Source organism: Silene latifolia, chromosome X (genome assembly GCF_048544455.1).
Source record: "Silene latifolia isolate original U9 population chromosome X, ASM4854445v1, whole genome shotgun sequence".
Classification (NCBI taxonomy): domain Eukaryota; kingdom Viridiplantae; phylum Streptophyta; class Magnoliopsida; order Caryophyllales; family Caryophyllaceae; genus Silene; species Silene latifolia.
In genome coordinates, this window is record NC_133537.1 from 219,471,613 (window position 1) to 219,484,594 (window position 12,982).

The following is a 12,982-nucleotide window of genomic DNA, read 5'->3' on the forward strand; positions in this document are numbered from 1 at the left end:
ACGACTTTTGAGATACATTTATATAGAACATTGCAGCAGGCAATAGGCCTGAAATCCATCTCTGATCCAGGAATCTGTTTTTTAGGAATGAGGGTCAAAACAGTGGAATTAATTTGCTTTAGCACTTTTCCATTGACAAAAAACTCCATCACAGCTGCAATAACATCATCTCCAATCACAGGGAAAGCATCTTTGAAGAAGCAAGAAGAAAACCCATCAGGTCTAGGCGCCTTCTCATTAGAAATAGAAAAAAGAGCTTATTTAATTTCATGTTCAGTTACTGCCTGGCATAGAATTAAGCTATATTCATTAGAAATAATTTCGCCCCTTCTAACCACCCCTATATTCACACTTGTCATAGTTGCAGAGCTTCCATGCAACGAGATATAATAATCAATGAATGCTTGTTCAATTATCGGATTATCAGAACAAAGCCTGCCATTCATATCAGTAATGGCTAGGACCTTATTCTGTGCTCTCCTAGCTTTAATAGAGCTGTGAAAATACTGGGTATTCTCATCATTACAACTCATCCATTTTATCATTGCTTTTTGCCCCAAAAACATGTTCTTAGCCTCATCCAACTCTGTAAAAGTGGTGGAGGCTATCCTTTCTTCAGTCTGAAGAATTAAGTTCCTTGGATCCATATGTAGCTTGGTCTGGACCTCAACAAGATAAGCTTTAGCAATATTGGCTGCACTGAGAATATCCCCATACCCATCCCAATTAAGTTTCTTAAGGGGGAATTTTAAACTTTTGAGTTTTTTAACCACTTGGAACATTTTTCAACCTCTCACATAACCATTCCAAGTCTGTTGAACAATGCCCAAGAACTTCTCATCTTTAGCCCACATGTTTGAAATACTTAAAACTATTCTTTTTCCTATCACAATCGTCCCATAGGCTGATAATGCAGGGGCTATTATCATACAATCCCTCAGGTAAAAAATTAGCTATGCCAGCAGGGTCGGTAAGGATCCAAGAGTCATTGGCCATAACCCTATCAATCCTACTAAACACCCTGCATTCACCAGCCTGCTTATTATTCCAAGTATAATAGGCCCCAGTCACAATTAAATCATAAAGACCACACATTTTCATACATTCCTGGAACTCTCTTGTCTCAGCAGATGTGATATTAGAACCTATTCTCTCATCAAAATGCAAAACATTATTGAAATCCCCCATGACAAGCCAAGGATCCATACAACTAGCCTTCATTTGAACTAAATATCTCCAAAGTTCTCTTCTATCAAAGTCCTTATTACACCCATAAACCATAGAGCATACCCAAGCAAAACCAGATTCTAAGTGAGTAACATGTAAATGCATGACCTGTACCTCCTTCTGAATTACATTGACATTAAAGAGAGAAGGATTCCAGAGAAACCAGATCCCCCCCCCATCTCTAATATCATTATTCACTTCAAATTTCCAACCATTCCCCAAACTATTATGAACAATAATATCATTTTTAGATTTAACCCTAGTTTCAACTAAGCAAAAGAAACCAACATTATTCATGTGCAAGAGCCTTCTTACATCTCCTTGCTTATTCCTTTTATTCAGGCCTCGAACGTTCCAAAAACCAATACTAACCATGAGGATTTAGTGATAACTTCCCCATGCTGATGCTGTTCAGAAGACTCTTTTTAATGGATTAGTTAAGTACATCCATAAAAGTGGGTCCACTCTGAACACATCCTTCCTCTCTTCTAGCAAACCTATTCAAAAATCTAACAGGAGTAACAGAATAAAGGACAGAACCTTGAAATGGCATGGGTGTCACTATAGCTGCAGGATCCAGAGTAGGCAAGACCTCTAGATTCTCTTTTTGAGTCGCCTGTACCTGAGATTTAGTCACAGGGACAACAGCTTTTGGGACCCATACTTTCTGCACAGGCTTCTGTACTTTCCTAGATTCCTTTTTCTTGCAGCACCCAGTTTCATGTCCAATCCCTTTGCAAGTGTTACGGATGACAGGCTTCCATTCATAGTGCACATGCTGTTTCTGCAATTGCCCCTTCTCATCAAAAAGTTCAATGCATTTAGGAAGAGACTGACACACTGTCACCTCAACCATGTACCTGGCATACTCCAGGAATTCCTTCTCCTGAGTTGCTCAGTCACATCTAAGAGGAGAGCCAACCATTCCCACAATTTTGATCAAAGCAGGCCCCCAAAACTTAAAGTTCAGATTGTCAAGACGGATCCAAACTGGCACAATAGATAGTTTAAATTTCTCCAATTTTGAGTAAGGGGTGCAATCCTTGATAATGAAAGGTTTATTATCAAAGAAAGTAGGTCCAGTCTTAGGTGATTTCTCCTTGTCCTTACCCGACTTAAACCTAATTAAACAAACCCTATTGGGCTGAAACGTAACCTTATCAATTGCCAGGGTTCTCCAGATCCTTCGTACAAATCCTCCTACTACAGAACTAGGCGGATTCGCCCCAAGAACACAACAGAAAATCGAAGTCGACCAGAATTCCAATTCACTGTTAACATCATCATCCGTAAGCTGCAGAATCGAAGCCTTACCAGAATCAGATGAATTCGATTTATGGCGAGGATGACGAACCTCTTGTCATTCCTCATCATCAGTATATTTATCTTCCTATATTACTTCAAGTTGTCCAAATTAAATGCTCGAAGTTCTGCAACCTATGAACTCTCAGCATTACATACAACTGAAACAATTTCACTCAATTCATTACTATTTGGCGTATTATTATTATTTTTTGATTTATTACTTGATTGAATATTATTATTTTTTGATTTATTTGGAATTTTACTAGTAGACAGGATCTGATTGCTTCACGCCATTACGGAAAAGCAGAAGGATCATTCAAGCTTTCTCTCTCTAGGTGTTTCTCTCTCTAGACAGTTATAACTCATTTTAAAGACATTTGCAAAGGATGTTTTGTTCGAATGTTCCTACTAGCTTTTCTTGGCCTACTATATTGAGAGTTGTGAACCGCCATCTCCTCTATCTTAGCCCAAGTTTGATTATCATCTACCTCTGTAAATCTTCCATTAGAACCCATGTTGAGCACATTCCTTGAGTCTTCATACAACCCATTCCAAAATAGTTAGACTAGAAACCATTCGGTTAACCCATGATGAGGACAAGAGTGACATTTATCTTTGAATTTTTCTCATGCCTCATATAGAGACTCTTCATCTCTTTCCTGAACCCGGTGATTTGGGCTCTTACAATGTTTGTTTTCTCCGGAGGGTAAAACTTCTTGTAAATGACAAGTGCTAACTTCTTCCATGAATCAAATCAAAGAGTGGCCTTGTCTAGGTTTTTCAACCATTGCTTTGCGGTTCTAATCAAGGAAAATGGAAATAATACCCATCGAATTTGATCTTGTGTTACCGCCGTTTGGGAAATTGCATCACAATAGTCACAAAAAGTCTCCATGTGTAGATGAGGATCCTCACTAGGTATCCCTCCAAATTGACTTCGTTCGACTAATTGTATGAATGCGGATTTGGAAATGAAATTACCGGTCAAGTGGGGTGGTGTTGGAGTGCCATTAGGTAGGTTCTCCTCGGTTGGTACGGAATGAGATGAAAATTTAGGCATTGTAGGTTGATTTTGCGGTTGGTTTGGAATTAGGTTATCTTCTCCTTGTCTTACAAAAGGGTTGGTAAATTCAACACTATCCGTTTGGATGATACCAATGTCCACAAGTTCTTCAATACCCACAGTTGTTGAAGTACCTCTAACGATTCTTCTAATATTTGTCAAAGTTCTCTTGATTTCGGGATTAATAGGCAAAAGATCGCCTTGTGATCTCCTAGACATGCAAAAATCAAACAACTAGCTAGAAAATAATTAAAACTACCTTTAGGAGTTTGACTTCCCAAGGTTAAGAAAGACACAACTAAAAACAACAAATGATAACAACTCAATTGAACACCGTCCCCGACAACGGCGCCATTTTGATGAGACGTGTCGTCTATGCTCTCAAACAATATTTATATTCTCAACAAACTACATTTAGTAGAGTGGCAAGTCGAGGTCGGATCCTAAGGGATGGGTATTGTATTGACTTATCGATCGGTTCTAAATAGCTATGTCTTAGTGTCACAATTTGGATTGAGGTTGAGATTTTCAATTTAAACTACATAACAAAGGAAAAGTAAATGAATGAAAGCAAAGCAAAATAAGCAAATAGGGTTGTAAACAATTGATTAAAAGTGCAAGGGTTTCATGGGTTCATAGGGGAATCATGATGAGATCACATATATAAGTTACATAGATGCAAGCAATTATTGTTGTAATAGAATCGAGTTAGTTTATATCTTACAATTCCTAGGGAGATTTAGGTCTTGGAACCGAGTCGGTCACAACTTTACAACACCTACATCGACTTAGTCCTCCCTATTCAACTATATGCATGTTCTAACAAGCCTTGAGTTAGTTTATGTCTTACAAGTCTTGTTGAAAGGATAAGAGAATCATGCTAGGTTGTCAATCAAGAATTTCATCAAGCATAACATGTGCATAAGTTGAAATTACAACAAGCAATCATTCATATGAACTTATTAAGTATAGAACTACCCCATGATTAACTCCCCTAATCGCCGACTAACCCTAGTTAGGGAACTACTCACTCATTATCATGGTGAACATGTTAACACGAGCCTTACACATTGTTTGGTACCGTCATCGTGCATTAAACTACTTGTCCGACCACTTTGACCACTACACCATCACTAAACATTTAAAACACTCTTTTACTTACCAAAACGGTTTTAAACCGAGTTTTTTCCGATCAAACAAGTTGTTACACTTAAGTCGGTCACTCGCCATAACCAAACATGTAAGTATGAGGGTGTAAAAATCCTCTTTTATTATGTTTTCATTCGTTTCATGACTTTAACATGCTAAAACATGCATAACATGAACCAAAACATGGAATAAACGAGCCAAAACTGATTTTTGGTCTGAGGCAGAAGCCCCTTAGGTCGCCTACTGGCTCGCGCCTAAATGGGGTGCCCAGACCAGAGATCAACCGTGTTTGTTCTCTTCATTTCCCTTAATCCATTTTTCATTTTTGTAATCGGTTTTTACCATTTCAAGTATTTTCGAAACCTTTTTGTTTCATTTTACATGTTTTAACCATAAAGCATTTTTCACCCTTGGTTCTGTATACCATGACGGTTAAATCCGTGTTTCGGTGATAATATTTGGTTAATGACATTTAAAAGGTATTTTAAAGCCTTTTATTTCATTTCTTTACATTTTCAAAACAAACATATTAGTCACCAACACAAAGTCATCCTTGGTTATACATACCATGCCGGATTTTAACCCGGGTACGATGATGAGTACCGACTAATCACATTCAAAATGGACTTAAAGCAATTAGTCCATAATCATTTTCAAAACTATTCATGTCAAGCTTGTCAAGACCGAGCCCGACACCAAATATTATCAAACAATGATGATTATTCGAGTCTAGTTCTTCAAATCAACAAATGTGGTCTAAACGACCCTTTCAAATCAAACCGGGTTCAAATACCCATTTTTAACACGTTTTATAACGTTTTCCAAATAGTCAGAACACGACATACAGCCGTTGGCTAACCCGCGCCTCAAGCAGGCCTTTTCTTTCTCATTTTCAAAACCAGAGGGAGGCCCCTTACACCGCCGGCTGGCTCGCGCCTCTTATAGCCGTCCGGGCACATTTCTCTTCCAAAGATTAGTCTAGGACGATCCCGACCCCGGGTCACTCGGATATAGGATGGATCAAATGACTATTCAAACCATATTTGCCAAATGCCTTACTAAGACAAATGGATCATGTTATGCACCCTAAACCTAATACGGTAAATGGATGTTTAATTTCCGTCTTGCATGCAAATCAATCATTAATCTAACTCGACATCTTATACTTGATACTTGGATTAAATCAAACCGACTTAGAAAGCTCTCACATGTTAGGTTTAAAACATTGGATGCGCATTCATGCATTTAAACCGTTTTATCAACTTTTTCATTCAACCAACCAAGATCGATCAGTAGAGGCCGCTAAACGCGGGCGGGATTGGGTGTCTGATTAAAGGGCTTCCCAATATGTACCTTCACCTCTTACTAAGAAATTTGGATAGTGGACGACCTTATCCAGGGCATATGAGAGTCATTCTAGAGATATGATGCTAAAGAGGGACGATTTCCTTATCTTTAGTACCTATGTCAAAACGCTGCTTTGTGCTTCGATTTAACCGAGGTATAAAGTGGAATTCGAACGGGTTCCAGGCATCCCACAAATGCTTGGTGGCGACTCCGAACATCTCTAATCGTTTCGAGACCCTTACCGAGACGAAACCGACCGATCTAAAACGATCCGGTCGAAAGCACCTTTACGTCGCCGAGCGTGGCTTTCAAAAAGACCGCTGCCATTGTCCACAGATCGGCTGGGCATATGCAGGTGGGCCATGTCCACAGATTGGCGACTCCGCTGGGGAAAACTAGGACACTTACGTCTTTGTGATCCGTAGATGGTGAGACTCGAACGAGGTCTTGGTTGGAATGCATTAATTGATATTACGGTCACGGTCGGGTTCCTTGTCCGGGCCCACAACCTAACCCTTTTCGACCAATTGGCTCGTCTCGTCGGCGTGAGTTATCTCATCCCCGCGGTTTGAATCCCGATTGAGTCAAGCATACCATTGACGTTACACATTTCTGTTTCGTCAAAGAGCTTTCATCACTTTTGAGCACGAGGCTAGGGCACCCTCCTTACACATTTTGTTTGGATTTGTATCCCTCTCGCAAATCGGGGTTTGATTGCTTGGTGTGTAACCAACCCTTTTAAGCCAAAACCCGTGTCAGCATGATGCATAATATAATTAAACTGTGAGTGCTTATGTGCTACTTGATCATAAGTCCTTCCGTGTCATTTTGCAAACTTTCAAAATCACCTTTTGCGCCGTTATAATGGCCATTTCAAACCTCGGTCTTTCGCCGACCGATGCACGCCTTTCTAGGCCGTCGTAATGACGATTTTCAAACCCGGTTTTGTATAACCATTTCAACACGCCTTTCTAGGCCGTCGTAATGACGATTTTCAAACTCGGTTTTGTATAACCATTTCAACCCGCCTTTCTAGGCCGTCGTAATGACGATTTTCAAACTCGGTTTTGTATAACCATTTCAACCCGCCTTTCTAGGCCGTCGTAATGACGATTTTCAAACCCGGTTTTTTATAACCATTTCAAAACACCTTTTTACGCCGTTATAATCGCCGCGTCTAGACACGGATTTTAACCCGTTTCGCGCCAACAATGGCTCTTTCAAAACCCGAGAAAAGCATACACCCTTTTCTTGAGACACTTTCGGGATCCCGAGGACCATGCAACGTCCCCGAGACCTCTTCAAAAATTTCAAACTCGATTTTCAAAACATTCAATTTTGAATTTCAAAACCGTCTTGGGAAGCAACACACCGTTTTCCGAGCCGACTCAAACTCAAACCGCCTTTTGCAAATAAACTTAAGACAACCCTTTTCAACTAATCGACTTGCGGAGATTTCTATCTTCGGAAGCCGCCCATTAAAGCGACAAATGAATCTTTTGAAAATTCATATTTTCGAAAACTTCAGTCCACCATTCCAATTCCGCCTCGTGTCTATCGAGTCAAAGCAAACGTACTTATGGGTTTTTACTTATGAGTCGTCTCACCACGAGACCCGTCCAATGGCGTCACACCGTCATGTTAGACTCGTGTCAAAGGTTCGGTCAAACATCGTCACGTTATGAATCGAGTCAGCACCGAGGGACCACACACGGTCACCCCGTCTTGTTGAGTTGATCTTGGTCTCGTCCTCTGTGTTGTCTGCGTTCAGTCTTGGAACCCTGTCGGATTGAGTTGTAATGTGAGACGTTTTTCTGCCTCAGAGCTATGGCCCCGTCTTCAGCTTCGTCCAACAACAACAATGATAACAACAGAGATGTCACAACTGATCAGCTAGCCAGCCTACTTACCGCTCTTACGGTCACCCTGGATCGCGTCGAGACCCGTATCGATGCCCTGGAAAACAAGGAAGTTGGGGAACATAATACCCCACCTCTGATTGAGATTGAGAAGAGGCTGAAACTTTTGGATGAACAACTCCTAGCCCGGGGTAACAACGTCTATCTTGAAAATAACCGAAGGTTCGAACCTGTTGGGGACCAGTTACCCGACAACTTCACCCTGACTGATGTACCTAAGTTCAAGGGAGTGGAGGACCCACTCAACCACATCCGTGCTTTCAAAGACTACATGGCCATTAAGGGGGTCAAACAGGAACTTTTTACCAGGATCTTCCCATCCTCTTTGGAGCCAATTCCTCGCCAATGGTATTACTCCTTGGACCCGAAAAACCTTACCACTTGGGATGAGATCGCAGTTGAGTTTGCCAAACAGTATGCCGACAATGTCGAGATCTAGGCCAACACCCGTACTCTCGAGGTGTTAACCCAAAATGACAAGGAGGGTTTCACTGAGTTCCTAACCCGTTGGAGGAGGGTGAGTACTCAGTTGGTTAGTAAGCCGAGTGAATCAACACTGGTGGAGAAATTTGTCAACAACCTCCGCCGGGTTTACGCCAACCTGCTGAGGTATCAGAATATCAAAACTTTTCAAGATCTGCAAATTCTGGGGACACGTATTGAAGACGATCTCCGAAAGGGTGTCTTAGCAAAGACCACAGGCAGGGGTTATCAAGGATCCACCTCAACCGGATCTCGCCCTTACGGTCAGACAAACAAGATTGATGAGGTCAACTTATGCAAGAAAATTGAACGCCCCCAGAGAGTGTTCACCAACATAGGGTCAACTTATGCAAGTGCCCTGAAAAGGCTCATGGACCAAGGGAAGCTACAACCGATCGGGCCCACCCCGGACCCGGCCGACGCCAAGAAATCCCGATTTTAGAACCCCGATGCCTACTGCCAGTATCATCGAGAGAAAGGGCATGATACCAAAAATTGCTTCAAACTCAAGCACCTCATTCAAGACATGATTGAGAAAGGAGATTTGCCTATACCCCCACCAACTAAGCCAAACAACAAGGCGAATCCTCTGGGAATTCACACCATCTCTGACGATGAGCCGACCCTAGACTGCTGTCATCTCATCTTGCCAATTGACGATGAGGTGAATGTTCTGGAAAAGGACACTTCAGATGAAGTGTTCGTATTCAGTGCTGCCACTATGCTCACTATGTTTTAGCAAGTTGAGGAGGCCATTGCCAGCCTTTCTGAGAGAATCACCCGACTCGACGACGCCTACCGTCGACTCATCTTCAATCCCCCGGCACCATGTCCGTGGGAGAATTCCCCAAGCATTCAAAACTACCCACCCCAGGATCGATTGCTCCCGCGACCGTTCTGGCATAGGCCCCACGAAAATCACCTTCAAAATAACCACCTTCACGAGAACTACCCTCAAAATAACTACCCTCACAAAAATCGCCCTCACAAAAATATTCCCCACAAGAACTACCGACTGAGGAATACCCCCTCCAAGGTATCCTCGAGACCCTGAAATTAACGGCATATGGCGAGATGATGTTGAGGATATTTATGTCGTCCCGGGAAAGGAGAAGCGCATGAAGGAAATCGGACATCTCACCCGGTCCGGACGTCCCTATCAAAATCCGAGCAACCCAGCGGTCGTTCCAACAACGAATGACCAAATCATCCCAGAGGTGGACACTCAACCAAAGGCTCCCGAGAACTCAATCCTGAAACAGCTCCAGAAAGCAAAGGCCGAGATCTCAATTTGGAAACTGATCGCAACGTCTTTTGAGCATCGACATGCCTTGCTGCAGGCCTTGGGAAAATTAACCGTGCCCTCCACCTCTTCCCAGAAGAAATAGTAGCACACATGACAAGAGACGCCCCTGATCTGAGCAATCCGGTCGTCTTCTCCGACGAGGATATCCCCCTGTTCGGAGCCAACCATAACCTGGCCATGTACATCACTGTGCAATGCCTCCAAAAGAACATGCCAATGGTCCTCGTGGATGACGGTTCCGCCGTGATTGTCATTCCTCTCAAAACTGCCCACAGGCTGGGTATTAAGGAATCTGATTTAATCCCAAAAAATCAAGGAGTACGCGCCTACGACGGCACCCGTCGTAAGGTCGCAGGGCTTATGACTCTAGCCGTCACAACCGGGCCACTAGAAAGACAAACCAGTTTCCAAGTGGTCGACATCGACGCATCCTTCAACATGCTCCTTGGACGTCCCTGGATTCACGCCGTCAAGGCAGTCACATTAACGCTTCACCAAAAGATCAGGGTCCCCTTTAACGGGAAAACGATCACGATCCCTGCTTCCCCAATCAAAGCAGTCATGAGAAGAGGGGTAGCCTCCCAAGCCATTGAGGAGAACGACAATGAAATGTGGGGTTTCCAAGCCGTGAACGCCATAACTGATGAGCTAACAACCTCTGAATGTGACCCGTTCGCCAGCCTCACGATCAATCGTATCATGATGCGTCAGGGTTATTTCCCGGGTTTGCCGCTCAATCCGCTAAAGGACCCATTGCCTCCCTTGAAGCAGGCCAAGGTCCCTAAAATTCCCTTTGGACTCGGATACGAGCCTACTGACAAAGACATCCAGGAGATGAACCTCCTAATCCGAAAACGCAAGAAGCACGGAGTCATCCTCCGTCCCTACCACCTGACTCTCAATGGATACTTTCTCCCCGAGGGAGAGTCCGAACTCTACCACGGCTTTCCGGAGCCTATCTATGACTCTGCGGCGAAGGCTAGATACCCGGGAGTGGAATTCTTCCAGGACTGCTACTTTATTCCCGACAACATCGAAGCTGCATCAACCGAGTCCAAACCGTCACCATGCCTCGACGGACAAGCTGTCACACTACTCTTTGGGGAAGATAACATCAAACGCCTCGACTATGAGGACATCATCAACATCGCCCTGAAAGACAATCGTTTGATCCAATCGCCTTGATCTCCGATACTAACCCGGAGAAAGCCACCCAAGGCTGGAGGAAAACCATCAAGTGGACCGATCGCCAGGGCCGCATTCTCAAGATCACAACTGGAGAAGGCCCTATGTTCAAGAAGGAAAGTGAAGAAGGATCTGAGTTTGAGTCTCGAGTCGGAGTCGAGTCCGTATAGCTCCTAACACTCCGGATGTCCCGCCAAGGTCCCCTTCCCACTGTTTTATCACAAAGTCGTGGCTGATTCAGAGGCTGAGTCTGCTAAGGTCACCCCCACTACAATGAAAGGTGACAACCTGGAGCCTGTTCCAGGGGCCACTACCTCTGTCGTGTCGCCTCTGACTGACCACGAGATGTCTGTCCTTTCCGAGCTTTTCGCTCGTGTCAACTTAATGAACGCTATGTTTGCTTATGACTCGTCTCATTTTAACTGCAATGCAATTCTGAATGATCATGAGGAATTTGACTTGAGTAACTACCCACCTCACTTAGCCAAAGAACTTGACAAATGGGAAACCAGAACCCCCATCATTGAGGAAACCGAACCTATTAACGTAGGAACCCACAATACACCTCAAGAACTTAGGATAGGGACAACCCTGGACCCCTCGGAAAGACAACAGTTCATTAACCTCCTCCACGAATACAAGGACGTATTCGCCCGGTCTTACAGAGATATGCCCGGGATTGACAGAGAAATTGCAGAGCACCGGATACCTTTCAAACTCGGGGTTAAACCTGTGAAACAGAAGCTACGCCGGATGCGTCCTGAGTGGGCCTTAAAAATCAAAGAACAGGTGGATAAACAGTTCAAGGCTGGGTTCATCAAAGTGTCTGAATACTCGGACTGGGCAGCCAACATTGTGCCGGTACCAAAGAAAGACGGGCGAATTCGGGTTTGCGTCGACTTCAGGGATCTGAACAAGTCAAGTCCAAATGAGGACTTCCCTTTGCCACATGTTGACATTATGGTGGACAACACCACCGAACATGCTCTCCTATCATTCATGGACGGGTATGCCGGGTACTATCAGATTAAAATGGCTGAGGAAGACATGCACAATACTGCGTTCACTACACAGTGGGGTACATATTGCTACACGGTCATGCCTTTCGGCCTCATCAACGCCGGAACGACCAATTAAAGAACCGCTACCACTCTCCTACATGATATGATGCACAAGGAGGTAGAGGTATATATCGATGACATGATGGTCAAATCAAAAGAACGGGACGGCCACATCAATGCCCTCCGGAAATTCTTCGCTCGTCTGCGGAAATATAGCATGAGACTAAATCCTCAGAAGTGTGCATTCGGGGTCACCTCCGGAAAACTCTTGGGACATATCGTCACCAAAAGAGGCATTGAGATTGATCCAACCAAGATCAAAGACCTTCAACAAATGCCTCGGCCTAAGAACGAGAAGGAGATTCGGGGATTTCTCGGTCAGCTCCAGTACATCAGCCGGTTCATCGCCAAGCTCACTATGATTTGTGAACCAATATTCAAGAAGCTTCGCACCTCCGATCACACCGATTGGGACGACGACTGCCAAAAGGCATTCGACAGGATAAAGGAAATCCTATCCAAACCTCCTATTCTCATGCCACCTCAACCGGGGATTCCTCTGTCCCTGTACCTGACTGTTATTGACACAGCCATGGGCGCAATGCTAGCACAAACAGTTGGCAACGAGGAGCGAGCAATCTACTACATCAGCAAAAAGTTCATTGAGTACGAGACAAGGTATACCCAACTGGAAAAGACATGCCTTGCCCTAGTATGGTCAACAAAAAAGCTGCGACATTACATGCTCAGCTACTCGGTCCACATCTACTCCAAGATGGACCCAGTCAAATACATCTTCGAGAAACCCGTACTAAACGAAAGGTTGTCTAGGTGGACACTCATGCTGTCTGAATTCGATCTCAAGTTTGTACCTCTCAAGGTTATCAAGGGAAGAGCAGTCGCTAATTTTCTAGCAGAAAATCCCGTCAACGAGGAT

General features: G+C 43.7%; 1 protein-coding gene and 1 non-coding gene across 2 annotated transcripts; one reads left to right on the forward strand and one right to left on the reverse strand.

Moving 5' to 3' along the window:
- Positions 1-843: 843 nt before the first annotated feature.
- LOC141619355 (uncharacterized) lies at positions 844-2,083 on the reverse strand. The gene is made up of 3 exons (XM_074436379.1): positions 1,725-2,083; positions 1,600-1,634; positions 844-1,496 (listed from the first exon to the last, which is right to left on the reverse strand). Exons 1-3 carry the CDS (start codon positions 2,081-2,083, stop codon positions 844-846), a joined length of 1,047 nt encoding a protein of 348 aa, XP_074292480.1.
- Positions 2,084-3,114: 1,031 nt separating this feature from the next.
- LOC141625574 (small nucleolar RNA R71) lies at positions 3,115-3,220 on the forward strand. Its single transcript, XR_012535346.1, has one exon. It is a non-coding gene; the product is annotated as a small nucleolar RNA R71 (small nucleolar RNA).
- The last annotated feature ends 9,762 nt before the right edge of the window (positions 3,221-12,982 follow it).